General features: G+C 43.9%; 2 protein-coding genes across 11 annotated transcripts in view; one reads left to right on the top strand and one right to left on the bottom strand.

Annotated features, from left to right (window-relative positions):
* Positions 1-1,713: 1,713 nt before the first annotated feature.
* On the top strand, positions 1,714-25,548 carry LOC118443560 (neuroligin-1). The gene is made up of 8 exons (XM_035870735.2): positions 1,714-2,236; positions 4,004-5,083; positions 13,560-13,706; positions 17,142-17,330; positions 19,266-19,522; positions 19,607-19,753; positions 20,701-21,119; positions 22,738-25,548. Exons 2-8 carry the CDS (start codon positions 4,513-4,515, stop codon positions 23,879-23,881), a joined length of 2,874 nt encoding a protein of 957 aa, XP_035726628.1. The 5' UTR covers positions 1,714-2,236; positions 4,004-4,512; the 3' UTR covers positions 23,882-25,548.
* Positions 7,746-26,066, bottom strand: part of LOC118443588 (uncharacterized) — a 66,227-nt gene continuing 47,906 nt past the window's right edge. For 2 of the 10 annotated variants that reach the window (XM_085662248.1, XM_085662243.1), the window contains 3 exons: positions 23,239-23,825; positions 18,584-19,156; positions 7,746-10,310 (listed from right to left, as the gene is read on the bottom strand). The gene's annotated coding sequence lies outside the window, so the exon portion shown is untranslated. Of the gene's footprint in view, positions 10,311-18,583; positions 19,157-21,316; positions 21,387-23,238; positions 23,826-26,066 lie in introns of all 10 variants that reach the window. The other 8 variants (XM_085662246.1, XM_085662245.1, XM_085662244.1 and 5 more) reach the window with 8 other exon arrangements.

Below are 26,066 nucleotides of genomic sequence, written 5' to 3'. Positions count from 1 at the left end.
GTCGTGAAAAGTCATGAAAAAGGGAAGTAGGATCGTCGTTGAGAATGGTATGCGACGAGAACGAAACTGACCATAATTAATCTCGCGGTAATCTCGCGAGGAACGGGCGATCGAAGAGGGTATTTGGAGGAAGGAGAAGAGAAGAGAAAATAGGAGAGGTCCGAAGAGAAAAAAGGAGGAGGAGGAGGCGGAAGAGGTTGGAAGAAAAGAGGGTAGCCGTGTCTCGGCGTTAGCTCTCTGACGAGCAGAAGAGGAGCGAGCGTAAGCTTTCGCTCGTTAAGGGTCGTAAATAACGGAGACGTCGACGATAACGAGGCAATTTCCGTCGAGCCACGTTCTCGCGCACGTTCGCGCTTCGGGCATCGCACCGGACGAAATTGTTATTTCGATTCTTCTCTCTCTCTCTCTCTCTCTCTTTGGACTCTTTTTATTATCCTCCGGTGTTCACGATTCCCATCCGGCATTTAAGAGTTCGTCGTAGACGGACATATTGTTTTCTTAAAAATCAAATAAAACTTTTTAGATGAGTCATAGGTCGATTCCCGTATTACTCCTACCGTCATGTTATAGTTCGTTAGACGTCAGCGATGTCAGGCGTTTCGGTCTATCGACTCTTTGACGAGGCTTTCTCTTTAAAGTCAGTCAAAGGATCAGAAAGAGACAGAGAGAGAGAGAGAGAGAGCCGTCGAGAAAATCTGACGAAGAAGTCTTTCGTCGTTAATTCGATCCCTTCGATTCTCGGTTCTATCCAAAGGAAGAACTCTATCCGAAGTTAATCAAATTTTCCGCTTCGTTTCGGTTCCACCGACTGCTGGTCGTTTCAAGCGGTGAGCTGAATTACTTGCCTGTTCCGAACGGTCTGCTCGCCGGAGGCAGTGAAATTTCAACGATGCCGCGAGAAGTCGTTAATTAATTCCTTCTTTGACTCTCTCGATCGATATAAGATAAGAAAAAGTTAGCAGGCTTATTCTAAGGAGATAGATGGCTAGATAGATAGATAGATAGATAGATAGGGAGGGAGGGAGAGAGAGGAAGTATTGAGGGACAAATGGTTTGATCGGTCGAATCTCAACGAACGGAAAAGGTTTGAAAAGGTTGAAACGAACGACACGGCGTATAGATGGATCGGAGGAAAGTAGGGTAGCTAAGTGGTAGGTAGTCGTGGTTATTCATCCAGTCTGACTTTCGTCATGGTCCGTGGATCACGTCGGATAGCTCAAAGAGGAACGAAAGGAAAGCCTTCGCTCTCGCTCTTTGCGAGCTGCTCCGAGAAAGGACCTAGAAGGCGAGAGGTGTGCGCTAGCAGCATCAGCATCGGCAGTAGAAGACGAAGTAGAACACGCGAGGAGAAGACGAGACGAGACGAGACGAGAAGAGAGAGGAGTAAGTGTAGGCGTAGGTGGGGGTGGAAGAGGAGAGTCGGAAGCAGCCGGGGGTTGCCGTGGCGTTATCGACCGGACTGGTGGTCGGTACGAAAGCAGGCGTCGGCGCTGTAGATGCCCCGGCTTCCTCGAGTGCCGGACCATCCTCCTCCATCGCCACTTCCACCACCAGCATCAGCATCGGCATCAGCATCGGCATCAGCAGCAGCAGCAGCAGCAGCAGCAGCAGCAGCAGCAGCAGCAGCAGCAGCAGCAGCAGCAGCAGCAGCAACGGCGGCGACGGCGGCGGCGGCGGCAACGGCGGCAAAGGTGGCGGCGGCGGCATCACCACCACCACCACCATCACCATCACCACCACCACCACCTCCATTGCCACCTTCACGGGGGTCGTACGACGGCTCCTCGCGCGGCAGTAGAGCCCGGGACAGACAGCCAATCGCGCGCACCCTTGCTGCGGCTCGTCTCCCTGCTCGAGGTGGTTGTGTTTTCTATCACACACGTCCATCGCAGCTTTCTCCCGCGAAAGTGAGATGACGCGTTAGAATCGATCATCGATTAAAATGATCGTAACAGTGCCGGTGGTGCTGGCAGGTGTTCTCGATGGTGATGTGTCCGAAAAGACTTGTTTCGAAGAGAAAAAAAAGCTTCTTGACACGCACGAGTGCGATGTGAAACTGGAATAGAACGTGATCGAGCGCGACGACTTTTTCGTCGTGTCCTTGAAGGGATAGGCGCATCCCTATTGCATCACGAGATCCTAAATCATGTCGTAACACGCTCGAGGATCTCATTCAGCGGCTCGATGCTGAAAAAAGGATCGTAGCAATCGGATGGAAAACATCCAATACCGAAAGGTGTTTAAAGTCTTAAGATAAACGATATAAAGATGTTATATTCGCTTTTGCGGTACTTGCTACCAATTTCCTTTCCAAGTTACGAGTCTCGCGCGAGAGTTGGCGAATAAAATGGATTCGCCGCGCGCCACGGAGTTTGGTTTTCGCCAAGTTGAAGCGCCGCCACTGCCGTCGGTTTAACTTTGGATTAGATTAAAGTTAAACGAGCCGTGTAAATCTACTATTACTCGCTGCTTTCTTTATTACTCTTTTTCGTTTCTTACGTTCAATCGTTTCCCTAAACGAAAAGACTTTTGCAAAAGATTTTTCTTATCTAACGTTAATAATTATCGAGACATCGAAGTTCGCCTAAAGATCGGGCTAAATTAATCACGTGGAATCTCTTTGAAAAGATTTGCCGACGGAACGTTTTAACCCACCTTATCTACGTATATCGTTCTACGTATAATATCTACGTATTACGTTCTACGTAAAATCGACTTGAAGAAGATTCTTCATTTGTCTATTCGAAAATTTTCTGAATAATAAGACGACATTGCCGCAGGATCGATAGAGAAACCCGTTAAGAGGTTTAAAGCTAACGCGTACGCTCGAATACGAGACGATCGAATAATCCGAGATAGGATAATTAAGAGATATCGAGGATTGATCGATGGATAGTTAAGAGCGGTTTAAAGAACCTTTTCTCTCTTTTGTTTTATTTTCCTCCAAGATCTTTTCTTCCTTATACTTTTTCGATATTTACTCAAATACTCTGGAACGAACGTCACACCGCTAGCTCGTAATATAATCCGAGGACAGATCGATCCTCTTTTCCAACTTGCAAAGCCTCTCGGATAGAAACCGAGGAACTTGGAAGGAAGCCTCTGACGGATGATAAGTTTTCTATGGTCGTTTCGCCCACGCGTTTATCCATTTTTATTAATTTGCTTTGCGAACCCGACGGGAGGAAACTTTCTTCGAAAGCTAAAGCGTTGATTTTCTTTTCTCCGACACCTTATTAAATTTGATTATGCGAGAGAGAGAGAGAGAGAGAGAGAGAGAGAGTCGGTCCATAAAGTCGATTTGAAATATTCGAATCATTGAGTTTGAGATTTCTTCCTCGACGATATAACGCCGTAATAATATCGTGTATACTACCGCGTGCGGAAGAGCCGCGCATAAAATCATACGACCTGTTTATCGAATCTCTTCGGTTAAATTTAAATGCATTTCGCCGTACCGTTGCTTTCCGATATCTCGCAATGATTTTCCAATGGAATGGCAGGTTTGTCGAACTACTCGAGCATAATACTTTCTTTTCGTTTCATTTTGAATAATCTTCTCATTACGTTCGTTATTTCGTGAAAAATTTCGAGGGCTCTTGGTAAATCTATTGGAATGTATGTTATATTTTTTCGTAGGACTCGCGTTTTGATTATAAAAATTGAAAGCCCTTGCATTAAAAACAGACCTCCTTCTCCCTCTCTCTCTTTCTATACACACACACACACACACACATACATTATATATATATAGATATGCATATATGCATATAAAGATATACACACAGACACTGTCGTGTCAACGACAGCCGACCTATTTTTTACGTATCTCCTCGCTGTCTCTCGTATCATCGGAGACGAAGTACTCTCTGATTTTTTTGTCTCTTTCTCTCATTAATTCCGCCCGATATTTCGTTCCTGTCATCTCGCTCGACCTTAATTCGAAGTTATCACTCCGGGGACAAGGCATCGGCGTAACGACGAGTCTCCGTCCTTGTTGCAGACGATCCTGATGCGCGGCGGTCTCTTCGATAGAAGAAGATAAAAGGAATTCGTAGGTCTCTCGATGATCCTCCCATTTGGAGGGATTGTTCGTGGAGGGACGGAGGAAAAGAAAATTAAACGGGGAAGTTTTAAGAAGTAGGAAGAAGAGGAAGCGGAGGAAGAAGAGGAGGAGGAGGAGGAGGAGGAGGACGACTTTCGAGCTCCGCGACCGCTCGCGGAGGATCGTCGTCGTCGTCCTAGACGTACGAGCAGGTACGCCCTTGAGAATGGAAGTGAGGATTCGCGCGGATAGGATCAGTGTGGTAGCAGAACCGAGCGGCGGATATCGAGAATACGAGGAGAGTGCCCGAGTTGTGGAAGAGAGGAAAAAGCTGGAGGAGACGGAGGAGGAGGGGGAGGAGGAGGAGGAGGTCAGCGAGGTACGAGGAGGAGAAGGAGGAAGAGGGTGGGAAGGGCCCCACAGATGCGGGGCCCGGCGCGGCGGCGAGTCCGCGGCGGCGTGACGCGATGCGGACGTCCTCCTCCTCGTTTCCGAGGAAGAGGAAGACGAGAGAGGAGCCCGAGTCGCGAATCCCAAAGGATCTCCTCGAGTTCGAGGATAAGGAAGCTCTTCGGCAAAGTTCCCGAAGGAAAAACGCAGGTACTAGTCGCGGATTGCCGACGGCCTTGCTATTCGCGATCATTGGTACTTTGCTACTTGCCGGTCAATGTCGAGAAAGTCTCGCGGACGCTTTGGCGGCCAATCAAAAGTACAGCACTCGTACGGTCACGACGAGATACGGGACCCTTCGAGGAGTCGTCGCGAGATCGTCGCCGAACGTCGAGACCTATTACGGCGTGCCTTACGCGACACCGCCGCTCGGATCTCTACGATATATGCCACCCGTCACTCCGACGCCCTGGCGTGGCACCAAGTTCGCCGACACCCTACCACCGGCTTGCCCTCAGAATCCCCCGGAACCGGACGAGAGCCTACCGAAAACCAGGCGTGCCTATCTTCAGAGGATAGCGCCTCTCTTGGCCAATCGGAGCGAAGACTGTCTCTATCTCAACCTTTATGTTCCCAAACCCTTGCACGGTGAGTCGAGTCGCCCTTCTTTTTCTTCAATCTTCTCTTCTTTTTCTTATAGCTTCTTCAAAGGGAAACGAGTAAAAAAAGACGACGGCCGGCTCTTCCCTTTGTGACGTCACATATCGAAAGACTGCGAAGAGAAAATTTGCATACTCGACGAAACTCTCTTCTTGGCTGCCTTTCCGAGAGAGAGAGAGAGAGAGAGAGAGAGAGAGGAGAGACAGAGAGAGGAACGACGCTTTGCGACGACAGAGACGCGCACGAGCGACTCTTGGCAATTGCCGAACTCTCGCACGCTGCTGCTTTTCTTCGCATGAAATTTCTCCTTTCATTCTCTCTCTCATATCTTCTCTTTCATATTTCCTCGTTTATTTGCTTGCTTGCTCGCTCGCGCGCACACGTAGTTTCCTCTCGCTACACGTAGCTTTTGAAGCACGGAGACAGCAGACGAGTGAGTAAGAGAAAGAGAAAGAGACGAGTGCTTACGACAAAAGAACGCATCGATCGGTCGCCGTGCGCTGCGACGCTTCTCCGATTGTGAACCGAGTGAGACGTCGAGACGCGAGATTCTAAACGACCATCACGACGACGACGACGACGACGACGACGACGACGACGACGACGACGACGACGACGACGACAGCAGCGGCAACAACAGTAGGAGGAGACGCAACACCCCCGCGCGTTCGCATATCAAGTTTCTTCTCTAATCAAAAGTTTCGCGATGTTTTCGAAGCGTCGACTCGTCGCTTACTCGCGTGTATGTACTTTATTGATATCGGTAATTTATAGTAAAAAACGAAAAGGGAGGAATCCCCGATAGCGACAGAAATTGGCCAACGTCCAGTAGAGCGTGCTCGTGGAGGTAAACGGCGAGAAACAGCGCTGCTGGCTCTAGGTCAAGAGAGAATAAAATAATGGCTGGCCGAGAGTACGTTTTTTGTCCGCTTCGGTCAGCTTTCGAAATCGTCGAAAAGCACGTTGACCGTGGTTGAAAATAAGAGGAAAGTAACGGAGGCCGTATATATCCCTCGAGATCTTGGAGGAAAATTCGCCTATGGGAAAAAGTTTTCACGCAAACGTCGAAAACAATGTGAGGATTTTTCACGATAAACTCTTCGAAATCTTGAATGGAATTACGTACACGTTATCTTATCCGAGGGATCCTAAGGGTTAACGTCGAGGCGGGCTTGATTTTGTTCGTATCGTTTGTTCCTAGTTTTCCTTTTTTAAAGTACGTAATTACGAATAGAAGGCGACGAAGAAATTTCAAGGGTCAACGAGGAGCATCGATGGTGAAGTCCAAGGAGTCCCATTGGATAACAACTTTTTCACGCGAGCAAATTTTTTGCACTCTCGATATTACGAATGCAAATAGAAAAACCAAAGAGGAGGACCTCGATGGCGAATGGTGGATCGATTAAAGAGAGAACGCGATTCGTTTCTTTCACTTGTCGTCCTTGTCGTCGGTTCTATCTTATATCATCGCATGGACCCATCATTTTTCCGTGATTTAAAATTGATCACATTTCACCGCTCGCTACTCTTAATCTCCAACTTTACACTTTTAATGACGAACGCGCGGCGTCGTTACGAATGAGGAAATCGCTCGACCGAATATATAATTGATGTCTTTTGTTATTCAATAGATAGGCGAAAATCTTTGCATTAAAACGGTTCATTAATAACAAGACGAATGAAAAGAAGATGCAACAACGAAATAATGCCGATAAATTTGTTTCCTTCGAATAATACGAAGAACGTAAAAAAAATTGTGGCGATCGAGTCTGACCGAAGAAGGTCTTATTTCAAAACGTAGAGAGAGAGAAAGAGAGAGAACGACAAAATATAAAGAAGAAAAAGAGAGAGAACGCAGGAATCGTCGAGCGAGCGTAATTTCATCTCTAGTTTGTCTCTTAATTCGCGAACTGTTTTTCTTCGACGAGCGAACCAAAGGAAGCACTTTTTTCCAGGATCTTTCTTTCGCTCGATGGTTGCTTGCTCGAGTTTTTAGCGAATGCAACTGGGCGAGCATCAAAACTCGACGATGACGTTTCCTCTTCGTTTCGGCCATGCGTAACAAGTTTAACCTTTTTCACGGCTCCTTATTCTTCCGATATAAAGTGTATAGCATATTGTGTAACGAAATTTTCCTTTTTTTCTTCTCCTTCGTGTTCTCGCCGAACCCATAAAAATGTTGAGAGAGAGAGAGTGAGAGAGAAAGAGCAAGTCCGAGGAAAAGAACGATATTAAAACAAAGTTTATCCATGCGAAATATTACCAAAAGCACACTGCTTCTACTTTAGAAAGAGTGAAAAGGAGAGATATGATATTTCTCGGAAAAAGGAATAATTTGTATAAGGTTTTTTTCATATTTCTTCCCTCTCTTCTCCTCTCGCACCAAGATACCCAAGGTAAAAGCGCGTTTAATGTTTTTATCATTGCGATTATTAAATTTCTTTTCAAAGACTACGCGACGCTCTACGGCTCTTATTACTATTCTCGGATAAGTATATACAATATTGGGATATTACTAGAGAGTATTCCTAGATAAACTCAAGAGTAATTTGTCGATCGATCGACAAGTTAAAAGTTTCTACGATTGTAAGACCAACGTAAACACACGGTACATATAATTGTTGTCTCATTGATTTTATCGAGACGTAAATAGTTTTTCTAAAAGATGTAACTTATTTATAACTCGATACATTATTTAAATAACGGACGTACGTAAGAATGATTTTCTTTGTGACGTACAAATATACATAGAAGAATATATTTTATCGAAGAATTTTCTCGTAGAAGGTTCTTATTGCAGCCAAAATGACAACGACAGAGGCAGATGTAATTTGTCAGAGGCGATACGTCAGTACGGTTCATTGTCAAAACAATGCGTCGATTAGATTACGTTTTTACATCGAACGGTTTACATCGAACGATTTCACGCAACGATAGAACGTCGTTCCTATTAACGCGAGAGACCGATAACTAACTAATCTGATTGAAATATTAATCAAGGTTTTTTTTTTTCTTTTCTAATAATGTATTTAGATGTACATACCATTCACGGTATCGATTTAATCGAATATCATCTGTCTGTTGAAAATCAGCTTGGAAAAAAAGCCTCGAAATCTATACTAGCTCGCTCTTATCTTATTTTCGTTCGATCGATCCAACGGACGACGACAGACTGAAGTAGTAATTTAATGTATTTTCAATTCCAAGAGGTTCCAGATGTGTATACCTACGTAGTAGTAAGAAAACAATGACGAAAAGAGCGTCCTTTAACGAGGTTATCGCTTTCGGGACTCTCGCAAAGTCGAATGTTTACGTTTTTTGTAACAAAAGAGAGAGAGAGAGAGAGAGAGAGGAAGATGAGCAAAAAGGAAGAAACAACGTGCAAAGGATGTAAGAAGATTCTCCTTTGGGAAATGAAAAGAAGAAAAAGAAGATGAAAAAAGAAAAAGTATCGATAAATCGACATCGAAGACTCGAGATGGACTTTTAAAGAACGCGTTGTCTTCTCAATTCCGTTGTGCATTGCAGTCGATTATTCGATTCACAAGAGAAAATCTGCAAGCACCGCGGGAGTGAGGTGACGTCGCGACCAATCGACACATTTTCTACACGGAAGAAGAAGGCAAGGAAGAAACGAGTTTGACTAACGTTCGTTAGAATTAAAAAGTAATTGCGAAAGCGTGCTTGTAGTAGGTGGGAAACGATTCGAGAGAAAAAGTCGGAAGGCAACTATTAAAAGCTTTTCGTTGGAAGAGAAAAGCCGGTCTTTTTCTTTTCCTGATAAAAGTTCCGTCCAACTTGCACTCGCACTTTCTTATCCATACCGAGCTAACAAATTTCACGGAGTAACGTTTCTAGTATTGCTTTTCTCGAACACAAGCTCGACGTTCCTTTCGCTCTCGATCGTTTTGCCAAAAGAACTTGCCAAGAGAAAAGGAGTAAACATATACGAATGGACGTAACTATTCTACATGGAGAAAAAGAAATAAATACAAAGAGCGTCATCTCGGCAACCTACTATTATAAAAAGCATCGCGCTCGGAGTGCGCCCGATATTTTCTTCCAGCCTTCCGAAAATGAATGAGATATCTCAAAAAGCACCACCCCCAGATCTTTTTCCGATCGTTCGTTCGGACCGCGAGCCCTACCACGAATATTCCTCCCGGTCCCTTCATAGAAATTACTCCTACGGGAAGAAAAACAGACGCAACCCGGATGTTGAAAGATGGAATTGCAGCAGCTAAATTTCTACAATCCCCTCTTCACATTCGAACGGCTGAATATATAGGAATATGTAGGTAGGTAGGTAGGTAGGTAGGTAGGTAGGTAGGTAGGTAGGTAGGTAGGTAGGTAGGTAGGTAAGTAAGTACTTTTCCTGTCAGCGGCTTGATTTACTATTCGTTGAAAAGGTCGCTCGTTCGAGCTTAAATAAGATGGCTAGAGCGTTGGCTGCTGCGTCCATTGTTCTCGATAGTGGAATGATATTCAGTAATATAAATGGTAGACATTACGCGAAAACGTTAAACGTTTTACGCGAAACAATTCTAAAGATAGAAACCATTCGACTCGCTACTACTATTCAGACTATTATTATAATAAAGACGGAGGAGAGAGAGAGAGAGAGAGAGAGAGAGAGGAACGATGGGCCGCGGCGGTTCGATAAAACGACCGAGATATATCTTTTCGCGTTTGCAACATTCAGAAAAAGAGGTAGAAGGGAAGGTGAGATTAATTCCCTTTTCCCTTTCCCACTCCCCTTTCTTTCTTTTCCCCTGTCCTCTTTTTCTCGCATAATACCGCAAAAGGTAATTAAGAAAGGTCGATGCGATTTAATTTTTTTTCCCTCGTCGTTCCGCGTCCGGAAAAGTAATATTTTTCAATTGAGGCCGCACTCCGTTCATCTCCTTCTTCTTCTTCTTCTTCTCATCCTGCTCGCAATAATGACTTTCGTATCTTACGTTCGGTAGCTGAAGATAATAAAGTTCGCCGGCTGGTTCTACGAGTTCTTTCGATAGTTTTGGAATTTCAAACAAAAAGCTAATAAGCGTGCTACCTTATCGTTAATTACGTTTGCGTAAATTAATTTTATTCTAATTAGTACGAATGTATTCAAATTTGCGCGTACACAAAAATCCGAAGACACGCTTCACCATAAAAATGATCATCCATCTTTCGTTCGATGACAGCGTCGCGTCGATTGAACGTCCTCCTCCTTCTAAAAAAAAAAATAATAAAAACGAAATTAGCTTCGATCTCATTTCGATTCTTTTGTATTTCGAGAAAAATAATATTTGAAAAGCTTTCGACTCGTTATAATCGTTGATACGAGAGGACCCCGTAGGTAAATGGCTTCGAGATTGGAGGTGGTCGGGACAAAATAGTTGGCAATAAAAAGTTTGAGGTCACTCGTAAACGCGCGATCGAGGAGAAGGGACTGGGAGAGTATCGTGCCCTAACTTGTCTCGAACGAGTGGAAGGATGGAAAAGGGAGGACGAGGTAGAATCATGAAACGAGCTATCGAGACACCACCGTTCTAGTTGCCGCCTCGCTCGATCTTCTATACCTATCCCGTGCACCTCGAGCTTCGTCTCCGCGCGCACGTGTGTGTGTGTGTGTGTGTGTGTGTGTGTGTGTGTGTGTGTGCGTGTGTGAGAGGGAGAGAGAAAGAGAGAGAAACTCTAGTAGGGTGAGAGGTATCAGAATCCGCAACAGGTGGACGACGTCTCGTCTCGTCGCGTCTCGTCTACCATCGCTTACAATCTCCAACATCGCGGCTCGTCCTCAAACGATTATGCGATTTCATGAATTATTATAACACATAATCGACGAATTCACTCGAACAGTGTTCACTCAACGGTATCCTTGTAAAAAAATCTAACAAAAGTATCGTTTACCGAGGAAATTTGGAAAAAGTTTGTCAAAAATAAAATTTGTCAAATTGAGTATTACTCATACGGCATGCTGATCGCAAATATGGAGAGAAAGTCTAAACGAGGCAAAGTTGGCTCGGTCCGAACTGAGTCTCGAGTGAACTGAATTCCGATGATCTTGCTTTTATACGTGCTACGAAAACAGGTCGATCCTTTTCAGGAAGCGCGAAGCTCCTTTGTTACTCGATAATGGAGGAACGCGGAAGATATAAATATATTTCTCTCGGACCGCGTTCGAGTTTATAAATAATACATCAACTATTCGCTCGCATATAGATATATGTATATATGTACAAATGCATAAAAAGCTATCGAGAAACGTTCGGTGAAAGGACTTGGAAGAAAGGGGAAAAAATGAGAAAGGAACATTGTAGCGGAAAATTTGGAGGAAAGAATTTATATAGCCGTGCTCGTGCGAGGCTCGAAAATTGTTAAAGTTATTGTTAGGGAGCATCGTTCATTTACGAGCGTGATTGCGCACGTGCATTTAGCAAATGCACACATTCGTTATGTCGTTCAAGAACGTACCGACGAAATTCCGTCGTTTAGCGATGAGATAGTTCGTAACTCACCGAGACCAATCTGCGTTAGCTCTCAACTTAATTGCAACGATGCACTTTCAAAATTAAAACTGATAATCGTTAGAGAGAGAGAGAGAGAAAAGTTACGAAACAAAAGTGCAATTATGAGGGAGAAAGAGGGAGAGGAGTGGTTTCTACGTTTAGATATACATGCAACGACAAGAGAAGCAGCTTTGTTCCCCCTTTTTTCGTTGTCTTGTTCGCCGATTCGAGTGACATTTTTTCCTCTCGCTTTTCGAAGGGAATTTTACGCCTGGATTTACGCGACTATAGTCGACGATACGATTGGAATCTTTTGATCGTTCGGAAAGGGAAAGAGGAGGAAAAGAAAAAAGACGGAAGGCAACCGCTTTTATCGTGGGTTCATCGCGAGGGCTTTTCCTGGGCTAAAGTAGAACGGATCCGTGTATGCTCGGACGATCGGACTTTTCGCTCCGTTATCCCCCGTTGTATGTGCGTGTGTGTATATATATATAGCAAATGTATATCTATAGCAAACACGATCGTACATATATATACTTTTATGCACGCGTATACATGGATACATATATTAGAATGAAATCAATCGACGAACGTTTTCTCTATTTTTTATTTCTTTTTTTTTCAGTTACGTGTGACACAAAAATAAAAAAAAAAGCGTCGGATCATTCTCGTTTCGCGTAATATTAAAAAGACTGGCACATACGTGCGAATCCATTTGTTTCGACGGAAAACGCTGCGTTCATTCTGCTCGACACTCTCTATTTCGGTACTTCGAATAGCAATTTTTCCTCTTCGAGCTACGATCTTCCTCTCTCTCTCTTTCTCTCGCATCGAATAGAATTGGACAGGCCCTGTAAGCATGTGAGAGAGAGAGAGAGAGAGAGAGAGAGAGAGAGAGAGAGAGAGAGAGAGAGATAGCGACCGAAACAAGAGACCCAACAAAGATATCAAATTGAACAAGATACGTTTTATTGTTGAAACAAAAACAAAACAAAAAAAAAACGAAATCGAAAAAGTATAAAATGTCTGACAAAGTTTTTTCCGTGACGATGATTCGCCAGGAAAAAGTCATTGTCCTCTATCTCTATTCGTCCGTGAAAAGCTCAGGTTTGGCACTTTCCCCGCGACTCGAACGACGATATCGTCGAGCCATCGTTACTACCGTTGTTCATTTTACGGGCGACGTGTCACAAGTCCAATAAACATAGCCGCGACATGCCGTCGATCACGAGAACGGGCTCGCGATTCGATTCGATTCGATTCGATTCTATTCTATTCGATTAGATCTCTCTACCTACCTTCCATTGAAATATTTAGGAAGGAAGCCGAGAGTGCTCGAGAGATCTTTAATTAAGATTATATACCAAAGGCAGAAACTGAAAGGGGCTAGGGTAGTAGTACGATTAGATTCTACGTTTATATAGGAATTCAGAGAGAATAGTTTCGAGACCGGCATCATCGAATCTTCGATCAATGTCGCTTTCCACGAATGCCTTATTCCGTGAAAAAGGAAAATATGTCGAAAGCGATGCCAAGACCGCGAAAGAAAGAGAGAAAAAAGTAACTCATCGTCGATGAGGAAACATTAACGAGCGCACGTTCGAGGGAACAAAGCACGTCGTCCTTGGTGATTTCGACGATACTATCTCATTCTTTTCCCTTCCCTTTCTTTTTCTCTTCCTTCCTCTCTTATTTTTGTCTATGCTTTTTCGACATGATATTCCCTTGTAATATGTATATTCCAGATAGTAGAGAGTGGAAACAATGGCGGGTCCATTTTTATGGCCGATGTATGGTCAATGCCATGTTTCGATATGTCTATATGTACGTACAGTTTCCTAGATTTTTCTACGGTTTTATACGACTGGCGTATGAGGGAGAAGTACACGTAGAACGGAAAGATGCCTACTTTTTCATGTACGAGAACAAGGTACATTTTGATGTAGAGCCAGTATTTTTTAACGTTTCAGGTAGTACTACGGATTTGCTGCCAGCGCTTCTTCTCATTCACGGTGATTCCTACTCGTGGGGTGCCGGAAATTCGTTCGATGGAACCTCTCTGGCCGCTCACGGACGTCTAATCGTCGTTTCCATCAATTTTCGCATCGGCGTGCTCGGTGAGTATTCCCCTCGAATTTCCTTTCGTTTTTCTTTCTCTTTTCTTTTTTTCTTTTTCTTCGAAGCAACGACGCGATTTCGCACCTAGTCGCACGCTAATACTCATCGTCATTGGCTCGAATCTCTTTGCTGGAATCTTCGCGAAATGAGAGAAAAAACTCTTGTCGAAAGACTCTGGCACTCTCGAGTCCGAGCGAATAAAATCGAAAAGCTCTTCCGGCTTTTACCTCGATAAACCCTCTGACGTTTAGAGAATAATCGTTCTTTCTGCTAAAGTCGCGAGGACGATATCCGAGGAACGTGATTCTCCAGAATCACGTCGAGAATAAAGACGAGAAGAAATGGGAGAACGACGACTTAAACGACGTAGTCGGCGGCAATGGTTAATCGTCTTTTGAATATTTCACGAGCTAATTTTCCTCCTGAATGAAAAACAAAGAAGATAGCCTTTGGTCAAGCTTCGCTTCGACGCATTTTTAACCCGAAATTGTTTTTTCTCTTTTTTATGTTCAAGTTTTTAAATCTATCTCTCTCTCTCTCTCTCTCTCTCGCTCCCTTTCTTTCTCATTTTGAGCGTATGAACGGGTCTCGACTTTTTCACGTTTCATAATAACCGAATAAAGGAAAGAAAAAAGTGATGTTTGCAAAGAGGAAAGTACGTACTATTACGTACGACAAAATCGACCACGTTTTCACCTTGGAAAGAAGTATGCCGCGTGAGATACCGATACTGGTCATTTCTTGTGCTTCGAGCGAGAAAAGTGTTTGAAGAAGAGACGAATCTCGGGGAATGGAAGTGGAAATAAAAAAAGGAAGGGATGAAAGATGTGGAAAAAATTGGTATTTGAGAATTTCAAAGCGATAGCGGTAAACGACAAAGCCTTCAAGAGGATACATTTTTATGGGAATCCGTACTGGCGCGAATAGATATTTGAATACTAAATTAAGTACACGGATAGAGAGAAAGAGAGAGAGAGAGAGAGAGAGAGAGAGAGAGAGAGAGAGAGAGAGAGAGAGAGAGAGAGAGAGAGAGAGAGAGAGAGAGAGAGAATTATAGATAGACGGAACTAAAATGTTTTGAAACTCGAACGGAAAAAGATAGGATGTTCGCTGTCGTCGAAAACGTTTCCCGCGCGCCATTTCCCAAGCACGCTCGATTTCATTCGAAACTCGTGAGACTTTGCAAATTTAGTTTGTTTCAACTTTCATACATTCGTCGTTGAGTTCGTTTGTTCGTTCGTTCGTCGATTCGATCGATCGGTCGCGTTCCAAGCTGTACCAAATTAATTAATTGTCTCGAGAACACGTTGCTACTTCTCGTATACATACACTCTCCTCTACGTTGGTTTTTCCTATGAAATCAACTGTTGCCAAGTCAGCTATACCTTTTTTATAAGTCGATTACACTCGGTTTGCTTTCTTCTTTTATTTTTTCGAAAAAGCTTTCGGTCGGTAGTTAGTAGGCCGGAGGCGATCAGCGATGAATTTTAAACATTGCTTCGCTCACGAATACATTTCGTGAAAAAAAAATGAGCCAAAAGCAAAGGAGGATGCTTGGGTCGTGATCGGAAAGCGGCTACGCACGGATATTTCCAGCTGTATTCGCGATAACGGGAGGAAGAGAGAGGACGAAAGACGAGATAGCCCCTTTTTCTTCTTCGTTCTTTCTTTGTTATAATGGAACTGTCTCGCGTGCGTTTTGTTCAGCCAACGAACGAAACATACCCCGCGGCTTTATTCAATGGCACGTAATAGTCGCGTGAGCGCGCGAGCATGCTCGTCTAATTCGATTCCTTTTTCTTCTTTTTTTCGCGTGCGCCTTTTTTCCAGCTGCTCCTCCTCCTCCTCCGGTTTCTTCTTCAGCGCCTTTGGCTCGCTTTACGCGAGCGTACTATTTCTTTTCTTTCGCTTAGAAACTAGAGGTAGAGATCTACGTATACACATACTATACGATTACGACGTGTACTTTTACGTTAGAATGTATAGGTGAGCTTGTGTGTACTGGCGCGGCTTACATCCGGCTTCGTTCCTTTCCCGATAAAGACTCGGCCAAGCCCGAATCTAATCTGTTTATTTTCTTTTTTTTTACCTATAGAGACATTTCTCTCTTGTCCCGTTCTTTGCTTTATAATCAAGGTCAACGATTCTACGAATCGTTCGTCTCGACGTCAATTAAACTTTTCGCCGAATCAAATGTTGCCATTAAACATATTATGGTAGAAGAATGGTTAAAAACTGATAGATCGGTATTTACTTTTAACGAGAGTTCAGGGAAACGCGAGATTTAAGAGAATTGCGATTTAATCGCAATTAGTGGAATATATTTAAGCGAAAAGACAAGGACGATAAGTCAGATGGACGAATGGTAGGTAGAAAATGAAATCTAAAACGCAAGGAAACGCTCGAGCGATATGTTCCAATTTCCATGAAAGAACGTACATTACTACGATGATCTAATACGAGTGATAAGGTAAACGCGATAAAACGAAAATTTTCGTGTTAATGATAAGTACGTTAGAAGCGTAGACGAATAGGACGGTGAAAAAGGTGACGGTGTCAAAGCAGATAGGACGACGCAATCCGGTTAGAATAGATTCTTTGTAAAAGTTAGCTCGGCGGAACGATTACGTCGATTAGGAAAGTTTACGAAGTTAAGCCGAAGCCTCCTACCTTCTAATGCCGTGACCTCCGGGAAGGAGAGGAAAAAAAAAGGAAGAATAGAAAAAAAAAGAAAAAAAGAAAGAAAAAAGAAGAAAAAAGAAAATAAAACACGGGCAAGAGGGTCTAATGAGCTCGACGAGCTTACGAGGGACGGCCATCTCTACTTGTTCCTCCTCGTCGTTGCGACGCGCAAGGCAGACGCAAGGGAGAGGGGTATGGTTCGTAAGCGCATGCACGCTCCTCTGCCCGAGTTCTTAATTAGAGCGTTCAACTCTTCGATATTGGTGATCTAAATTCGTACCGTGCTTTAAAGCCGTAGAGAACGTGTCTTTCCTCGTACGACGACGGCTCCGCGGCAAATGTAATTTTTATTGCCCTCCTTTTTTTCTTTTTCATTGTTGTGTACCGCGAATACGCGTCCTCAAATATACGATGTAAATTTCAAATGCTCCGCGTGTACTCGAGAGCACATTATTTTTTTTGACCTATTTCCTCGAACACGTAGACACCACGTACTCGAAGTTTCGATCATTAATTCGCGATGATATCTCGTTCCCAACGTTTCAGCTTCGGACACGTTAGGAGAAAAACGTTTTTTACGCTGGAAATTGAACGATAAAGTCGAAATGATATTCGTCGTTGGTTCTCGCTAAGGATCGCTCTCGACTATAGCGACGAATTTCAGAGAGATCAACGAGAGATCCGACACGCCTGCGCATACTTTGCGCTCGCTCACGTTTTTATACATTTTAATCGGTACAAATTGTCGACAGGATTCCTAAAGACCGGATCGAAAGGAAACGCTCAAGGAAATTACGGACTGATGGATTTGGTGGCGGGACTTCATTGGTTACGCGAGAACATCGAAGCTTTCGGTGGCGATTCGAGAAGATTGGCACTACTTGGTCACGGTACCGGAGCAGCACTGGCCAATTTTTTAGCCGTCTCACCGATGGCCAAAGGTATTATTTTCTCGATCATTTCATTCGATCGTACGAGACAGTTCGCGGCAAAGATTTATCCTTTAAATCGTTAATATCTTTTCACAACTATATTATCCCGTGCGTTTAACGAACAAATAAATAAATGATTATCTTGCAGCCGTGCGTACTGAATCGAATCGATGACTTAACGAGCTCGAATTAATACGCATTATCCCACTAGGTATTTGCATTTTATTCGAATAGATTGAAATCAAATCCACGCACGTATTATTTACGTATATAACGGCACTAGGATGGCGTGGAAAAGGAAAAAAGTCCTCGAAAAGAACGTATCCACCAAACGGAAACTAATTACGTGAATTCCAAGTTTTAACGAAGCACTTAATTGTGACGGCACGTTGGAAACCTCTGCCGTGAGCAACAGAAAAAAAGAAAAAGAAAAAAGAAAAAAAAGAAAACTCGAGCGGATAAAAGAAAAAGTTTAATTAACCCCTTGGAAGGTGGAAATACAGCCGCCTTTATGGCCGGTGACGAAAGAGCCTTTCTTTAATATACGATATGAAAGTTCATTACGCTACGAAAAAGGAACGCTTTCGTCTTCCCTATCGTATAGCATCGTATATAGAACGAACGATATATAGAACGATAGTTTCTCTTATCGCGCTTCACACGTCGTCGCTTTTCGCACAATCTGCCAAAGGATAGAGAAGAAGCTGGAAGACGTTTCAGAGAGGGAGAGAAAAAGAGAGAAAGAGATCGCAGCATAATCTGAAGAAAATTCCACGATACGTAGGCGAGTGTGTCGAAAAATCAATACGTTCCTAGCCTTCTCCCTTTCTCCCTCTCTCCCTCCCTCCCTCCCTCCCTCCTGCTTCACCGACTTTCTTCCGCATCGATGATTTCGTGCCAACCGATCGAGACAATGAAACGAATGGTAAACGATACTCTCGATGATATGAGAAACATGATTAACTATAGATGGTGGTATTATTAGTCAGTATGATCGATCGAGATTACTGGAAATTTGGTCGATGTGGCCACGTGTTCGAGAGACTCGCGAGAGTTATCTCTTAGTTAACCGAGCTCGAGTCGAGATTTGGTCGAAGGGGAATTCGAGAAAAGTAAAAAGAGTACGATTTACAATAGAGTATCGGAAAAGAGGTCGAGGAAGGAGGAGAAAGGCTTTCTCTGGGATACACGTAGTTATCATGTGTTTGCGTGTTTGTGAGCGAAAAATAAAAAAAGAAAAAAAGAAAGGAACGAAGGCATACGTATAGATAAGGGATAGAGACGTCGGTACGACTACACCACCACGAGAAGCGAGTGGCTGTCGAGGACGATGGTGTCGTCATCGTCTTCTTCTTCTTCTTCTTCTTCATCGTCGTCGTCGTCGTCATCGTCGTCGTCGTCGTCGTCGTCGTCGTCGTCGTCGTCGGATACTAGAGACCTTAACAAGCTACCTAGAGTGTAGTCTTCCGTGACTCTGCGACTCTGAAAGCCGAAAAGACGAGAGTAGAGGGAGAGGGGGAGGAGGTGAGAGTGTAGAGCTAAAGAGGGACGAATAGGCGGGGAAAAAGAGAATCGTGTCCGTTCCCTACTGTGTCCGTACTGTTCCTAGATTGCAGCCCAATTCCACTAACGAACCAACCCCTGTGCCTTCTCTAATATCCTCTTCCTTCGTTTCGCAATGTCGAGTCACCCTTTAAAAGCCTCCGCAAGGGTGCCACGACGAACGAGCGATGTCAAGGCATGCTAGCTTTTCTAAATATATTCCCTCCTCATTTCTTCTTCTTCTTCTTCCCCTTCGTTGTACGAGACGTAGGTACATTCCTTCGTAGTTCCTTCTGGAAAGACGAAAGAGAGTTTGTTATTTTATATCCAACGTCATTCAATGAAATATTCCTTCGAAAGTCATTTTCGTGACTTAAAACGAAAAACTAAACAAATTGTTAGAGTTGGTCGAGAGAGTGATACTGCTCGGTGGTTCGGCCCTTTCACCGTGGGCGATTCAACGCGATCCGCTTACGGTGAAACATCTAGTCGCCGAACAAACCGGCTGTCCCGCCGACGACGAAGTCGACGACATCGCACCGTGCCTTCGTTTGCGAAGCCTCAATGATCTTCTCAACGTCAAGTTCGATCCGCCAAGATTTACTTCCGGTTTCGCGCCTTTCGTCGACGGAGCCGTCCTGCCACAACCGATAAACCAGGTTCGCATATTTTTCGATAACTTTCACGTTTGCGGATGATCGAGCAAAATTCTAGATGCAAACAAATTTTGAAATTTTTCCTAGAACTTTCAGCCCACTGCCTCTTCCGCGGGATTGATGCCCCTCGTGCCAGGACCCGGCGCGGAATTTGCCAATTTCGGTAATCGGGATCTCTTACTCGGTCTAACGTCCGACGAAGCTTGGGTTAATCTTACCGACGAGGATCTACAGGTAAAGAATCCTTCTTCCTTCCTTCCTTCTCTCGATTCCTTTACGCTGCAATTACGATTGTAGATGTGTGTGTGTGTGTGTGTACGTATATATATATATATATATCGTTTCCATCGAATACTCAATTAATTGTGCGAAATACATCGCGTTTACGTTAGCAGGACGCGAATGGAAATCGAGTCTGTAATCCGATCGAGTTTGTAGATTTGAAAGGATACGCGAACTTCGTTACCTATACGTGCGCTCACGTTTATGGATTTAATTGTAATTGGTTACGACTAATTATAGAACAAATAAATTTCGATTGGAGTCGCCGACAGAAATCGATTCTTGCTACGCGTCACATTCGCGAGGCCGTTCCGCTCGAGTTCTCATCAAACTGCGCTTAATCGTACGCGAATTCGACGGAATATGAAATGTACGCGCATATGACACTTTGGGACTTTCCACCTGCATAGGGGGAGAAAATAGAAAATAACTTTTAATCGGAAGGGCTTGATTAGCGGCGCGTTGAAAAACAGTAATAATAAATTGTTCGAATCGAAGAGATCCGACGTGACGTTAGGCGACGTTAGGAAGGGTAGAGTAAAGAGTATTTTCCGTGGTTCGAACGAGCGTCAACGGGGTTTTTCATCTAGGCGAGATGGAGCGAGAGAAAGAGAGGAAAAGCTTTCGAATTCGGTAACAATGCCGAATGGCGATTTGCCTTTCGACTTTTATCGAGATTTCTAGCGCACTTGGAGATCGTAAAACAAAGGGCACTTTTACAAGAGAATAGAAGCTTCGATATATAACGAAAGAGAGAGCGAGAGAGAGGGAGAGAGAGAGAGAGAGAAAGAGTGATTTCCTTTCTCATTCTCGTCCAAGTTATTAAACTTTTCGAAGCCAATCGGATAGACACAAGTAAAAGACACGAAAATAGAAAGGAAATCTTTTTCGTGCCGTAGAACGGGCTAAACGAGACCAGGAGGGATCGCATCCTTCGCACCTACGTGCGAAATACTTATCGTTATCACCTGCACGAGATCTACTCGACCCTACGCAACGAGTACACAGATTGGGAGAGAGGAGAGCAAAACGCCTCGGCTATTTGCGAGGGTCTTTTGTCGCTTCTCGGGGACGGTCAAGTTGCAGCGCCTCTCCTCAGATTGGCCCTTCTTCATTCTACTTCCGGTGGACGCGGATACTTTTTACACTTTCAACCGGGCGATCGACCTAGTCAAAAAGGCGAGGAACTTCCCTATCTCATGGGTATACCTCTCCTTCGAGGAGATTTCAGCTTGTATTCCTTGGCCAACTATACTCTCGCCGACGAGAACCTGTCCAGGCTACTTGTACACTACTTGGCCAACTTTGTAAGACGCGGGTGAGTTTTCTCTATTATCATTTTATGATATTCTCTCTCTCTCTCTCTCTCTCACTCTCTTTCTCGTTTTTCTTTCTTTTGTGTGTGTGTGTGTTTTTTCTTAACCTTTACAGCTTCACAGCTATACATAGATAATTTGTCTCCAACTTTATCGTGATCTCACTCGTGCTAAAACGCCTCAAGAGACATATACCTACCGCCATAGTTAATGACATCCTGATATTAACGTCCTCGAGTATTTCGAATCCATAGGGTCGATTTATCTACCTAGAATTAAAAATGTATAACTATACGTTTAATCGTTATCGTTATAGTCGTTCATTTTCGAAATATAATATGGAAACGGTAGATCTGATTTTATGATTGCGAGCTCGTTGCAACGAGAAGAATATATCGTGTTACAAATCGATGAATAGGAAAGGACAATGGAGAGGGGACGGCCTGTTCTTCGTGAGCGAGGAATTTTATTTATTAATCTTATTATCCTTCGATTAAAGTATCGCATAGCGCGTTTTACGTTCGGTCGAGGTAAAATTAATTTTTTCACGAAACGACGTATCTTATTCTTTCGATTCCTCGCTATTTGGCCCAGTTTCTGCGACATTGCAACGAATAATAACAGGGTGTTTCGTGACAAAGCAGCTGTTTCAAGTTTCGTCGAGAAGCGGTATTCGCAATTAATGGCGTTTGCAGAACGATCAAAGGAAATTAGTTCGATATCGCGCGTGCCCTATAATTCAGTGCCGTCTCAATTAGCAGTCGCGATAGCTACCTTAGCTAGTAGTTAGGTATGTATTCGGATTCAATATGGAACCAACAACTTTGCACAGCTTACTCGATTCGCGTTCGGTAGTCGCTTCGAGTAGTCTCACACGTCCCGGAAACCGATTTACTCTGACTTGAGAGTTAATTCCCTTAGTTCCAACCTATGTATATTTGAAGAACTCAAGTATCACGTCCGAATTGCCTTTCATAGGCAGTCGATGATAGTCGATAGGTAATGCGCTCTTCTTAGCTGAGCAAGTGAGGGGGCGGGAGAGAGAGAGAGAGAGAGAGAGAGAGAGAGAGAGAGAGAGAGAGAGAGAATCTACGAAAGGGTAGTCGCCAAGATATAAAGTTGCTCCAAGTACTGCGGTACTTCGTGGAAGAGGTTGGATTCCCTTCTCTAAGAGGTACGACGACGCCGAGAAGCACAGCTGCTATTCGGAGCTCGCAATTCCAAAGTTGCTATCGCACCGTCTCCTACCTCTGGCCGTGGTTTCACACCGTAATTGGCGAGCAACCTCCAGGCTTCCCACGAAATTAGATTTCGGCTTCGACGTCGTATTCGTCGATAGACGCGAAAGGAGGGTTCCCGCCCTCCCCCTCCCTCCCCTCCCCTCTCTCTCTCTCTCTGTCTCCCTCCCTTCAAGGAGACACATTTCGAGGACAATCGATTGGGACTTTTACTTTCGACTTTTTTTCTTTTGTCTTTGTCTATCATCTAGATGCGTTACAAAGGCGTTCAATGAAATTACTTTTGCCTTACTCGTGTGACCCTCGATCGCGCGAATTAAGGACTTTGTCGAGAATTTTAGTCGTAAGAGACGAAGGCGGACGACGAATCGTATGCTTTCAGAGATCCAAATCGAGCGAGTTCTTTGACGTCCGGTACGGAGAGTGGCCTAACTAGTCCACCCTTTTGGGAATCGTACGACTCGATAAATCAGCTTTATTTGGAGGCAGGCCACGTGACGAAGCTGCGCTCGCACTACAGAGGTCATAAGATGTCACTTTGGTTGAATCTGTTGCCGCAGTTGCATCGGCCCGGTTACGAGATCAGCATGCGTCATCATCATCTGGCGGACAGTTCGAATTTGTACGAGGGCGCGGTACGTCCGCAGAGTACGGCCCTGCCTTTGCCAGCGCCACCATTGCCTATGCCCTCGCCAACCGAGCCTTCCTCGGTGTCGTCGCACACGTCGACATCGACGACCGAATGCACGCCCAACGCGACCGCGACCACGATAGCGAGTACTTCGAAGACACAGTCGCAGCACTCGAATCTTGGCCCGGGACCTAACAATCTCCTTCGAAAGTTAACTTCGAGTTATTATCAGAGCTATACAACCGCCCTCACCGTAACCATCGCCGTTGGGATATTTCTCTTGCTCCTAAATATCATCATCTTTGCGGGTATATATCATCAGCGCGACAGGAACGCGTCTGGTAATTCCGGTCTCTCGGCTTTCGGCGACAAGAAGAAGGAGGAACTATTGGAGGCTGGTTGTTCCGGTATCGAGATCGGCGGTCCACCTGGAAAACAAAGATTGTCCTCGATGAATCTGATCGATTCTCCAGGAACGAGTCCTCAAGGACACAAGGCCAAGCTCGTACAAGAGTTGGAGCTTCAGCTTCAAGAATTTCAATGTTCTCCACCACCGGGCGGTGGGAAGAGGGTCCTCGAGCCACCGTCCTACAGTAGAAATCCATGCGTGCAGAGAACACGAACACCCTCGCCGTGCATCGATGCTACCATCGCCAGGATGCAGGACGACGACAATATGATAGACGGTGTCCTTGATAGCGACGACGACGACGACGATGACGATGACGACGATGAGGACGACGATGACGACGATAACGAGGAACTCCCGGAACCACCGCCACCTCCCAAGGTTCCAGCTCCCAACGTCGGTCTCACCTGTCCTGGGATTCTTCGTCAACCTGGAACACCCGGTAGCGCTAAGAAACGCGTGCAGATTCAAGAGATATCGGTTTGACGCGCTCAAATCAGGCGATACCAGAAACAATTGAAAAGTTCGATCTACTTGACGCGGGGCTTTTTAAAGAATTTCTTTCTTTGATATAGTGCGCTACGAAAGTGTTCAGTAGTTAATTACGTTCCGAGAGCGAAAAGGAGAGCTTACGCTAACAATAAGTATTTACAAGAAAAGGGACAAGACTCGAGAGAACTCGACGAATTTCTCCTACCTAAAGAGAAAGAATTTTATCGTCTAGTCAAAGATAACGACTCCCGAGAGAGATTAAGTAGACGTTCTCAAGGATTTTAAAGATAGCTACTAGCACCCGGAAAATTTCGTCTTCCGATGAGTTTTCTCTCTCCCCTTTCTCTCTCTCTCTCTCTCTCCCTCTCTCTCTCTCTCTCTCTCTCTCTCTCTCTCGGGTCGCGTTATCGTAGCAGTCAGTGCTGCGACGCGTTAGGGATTGATACGGTCTCAGGAAGACAGAGAGACTACGCGGACACGTTTCCTCGATGTTCGCTCATCCGGATTTGTCATAGCACTAAGTGGAATTATTCGAGGAATTGGAAGCTACGAGCCTCGACTTTAGGTTTGTACGGTGATACGATATATATGTATATATATATATATATATCGTATACACACACACACGCGCGTACACACACACACACACACATACAGACACACACACAGACACATGTATCGAAAAATATGAAAAGAAATCGTATGGGATCGTTTATCTGGGCGCGAACGTGAATTTGTACGAATCCGATATCGCAAAATCCTTTAAATTCCTCAATTCTCCAATTCTCGACGTATGTATCGTGTCAGCGAATTGTGATGTAGTTTACGAGTGTGATTGCGAGAAGCCACGAAGAAAACGATAGAAAGTAAGAGTGAAAAGGAAAAACAATAATCATGTAAGGAAGAGGAAGTTGATGAAATAAAATTGTATAAATTATATGCACTATTGGAAATACAATGTCGATCTCGATGACGATGCTTGAAAAAAGCAAAGAGAGCGTCCGGGTCCATCCTAGTATACTTCTTTTCTTTTTTCTTTTTTACTGGGGGAGGAGGGAGGTGCTTACTCCGAATTTACTCCGTTTCCGGTATTTAATGGACCGCTTTGCGTTTTACGAATCCTTTGTGAATGATTTTATATGGCGATCGAGAGGACCGAATAAATATTGTAAATTTTTTCGATCGATACGCTTCCATAACGTGAGTTACAACGCGTCGCTTACGATCTATAATAACGATCTGTAAAACGACCATGGGATTAGAGACGCGAAAGGAATAGAGAATGCAATAGAAAACAGGGAAAATACAACAATGAGAAAATGAATACGCGAAAAGACGCACAACGCACCAAGAAGTACCAAAAATCGGACGAGAAGTCTTCTCCTCGTTCTTCCCTCGAGTGACTGCCGTAAAAATGACATATAAACCTATAATAATATAGAGATTAAAAGAGAAGGAACAAGAAGACGTTATGAATAAAAGATCGTTGTAAGCACACTCCCTTCTTCTAATGTTTAAGAGAAACTTGATAAAAATTGGAGAGGAAAATGAAAACCCGTGCGTGGGGCCATACGTTAAATGACGTGAGCTAATTGATTATTAAAACTTAGCTTATAGTCCAAGGGACACTCGGCCGTCGTAAATAAGAGATAGGATGAAAGAAAAAAGAAGAAAAAAGGAAATAAAGAAAAAGAAACAAAAAAAAAAAAAAAAAAAAAAAAAAGAAAGAAAAAGTTCTTTGTAATCCGAATGTCGCGATCGCGTACGCCTTGCGTAAGCCTAAAATGAATGAAACAAAGAAAAGGAAAAACGTAAAAATAATCTATAATAAAATATTGCAAGGGATAATAATAATCGATTGACAGCGGCGCGCTCATTTTTCCCTCGCGTAAAAGATAATAAATAATTCGAAGTAAATTCATTTCGATTCGATCGAAAAGAAACTAACGAAGAATGGACGTGCAAATATTCGATTTTGTACGCGTACACAGGATTCAAAAATAAAAAGAAATGGGAGGAACTCACACTCATATACATCTATCAATGTTTGGAATGTTGGGATTTGTTTAAATAAATACTTGAAGCATTTAAAACGTGATCGATCTTGCTATTTTCTCTATCCCAATTTACGTATATAGACTCTGGACAACTGTATACACTGATTTTTTTTTTTAAATTT

Source organism: Vespa mandarinia, chromosome 17 (assembly GCF_050613455.1).
Source record: "Vespa mandarinia isolate Hongniang chromosome 17, ASM5061345v1, whole genome shotgun sequence".
Classification (NCBI taxonomy): Eukaryota; Metazoa; Arthropoda; class Insecta; order Hymenoptera; family Vespidae; genus Vespa; species Vespa mandarinia.
This window is presented reverse-complemented; position numbering and strand designations above follow the sequence as displayed.

What these genes read in the sequence shown, in the direction of transcription:
- LOC118443560 (XM_035870735.2), top strand. Translation starts at nt 4,513, where the DNA reads ATGCGGACGTCCTCCTCCTCGTTTCCGAGGAAGAGGAAGACGAGAGAG. An exon ending in CGTCTCACCGATGGCCAAAG is followed by an intron (nt 17,331 to 19,265) that starts GTATTATTTTCT and finishes ACAAATTGTTAG; the next exon opens with AGTTGGTCGAGAGAGTGATA. An exon ending in GCCAACTTTGTAAGACGCGG is followed by an intron (nt 21,120 to 22,737) that starts GTGAGTTTTCTC and finishes GTATGCTTTCAG; the next exon opens with AGATCCAAATCGAGCGAGTT.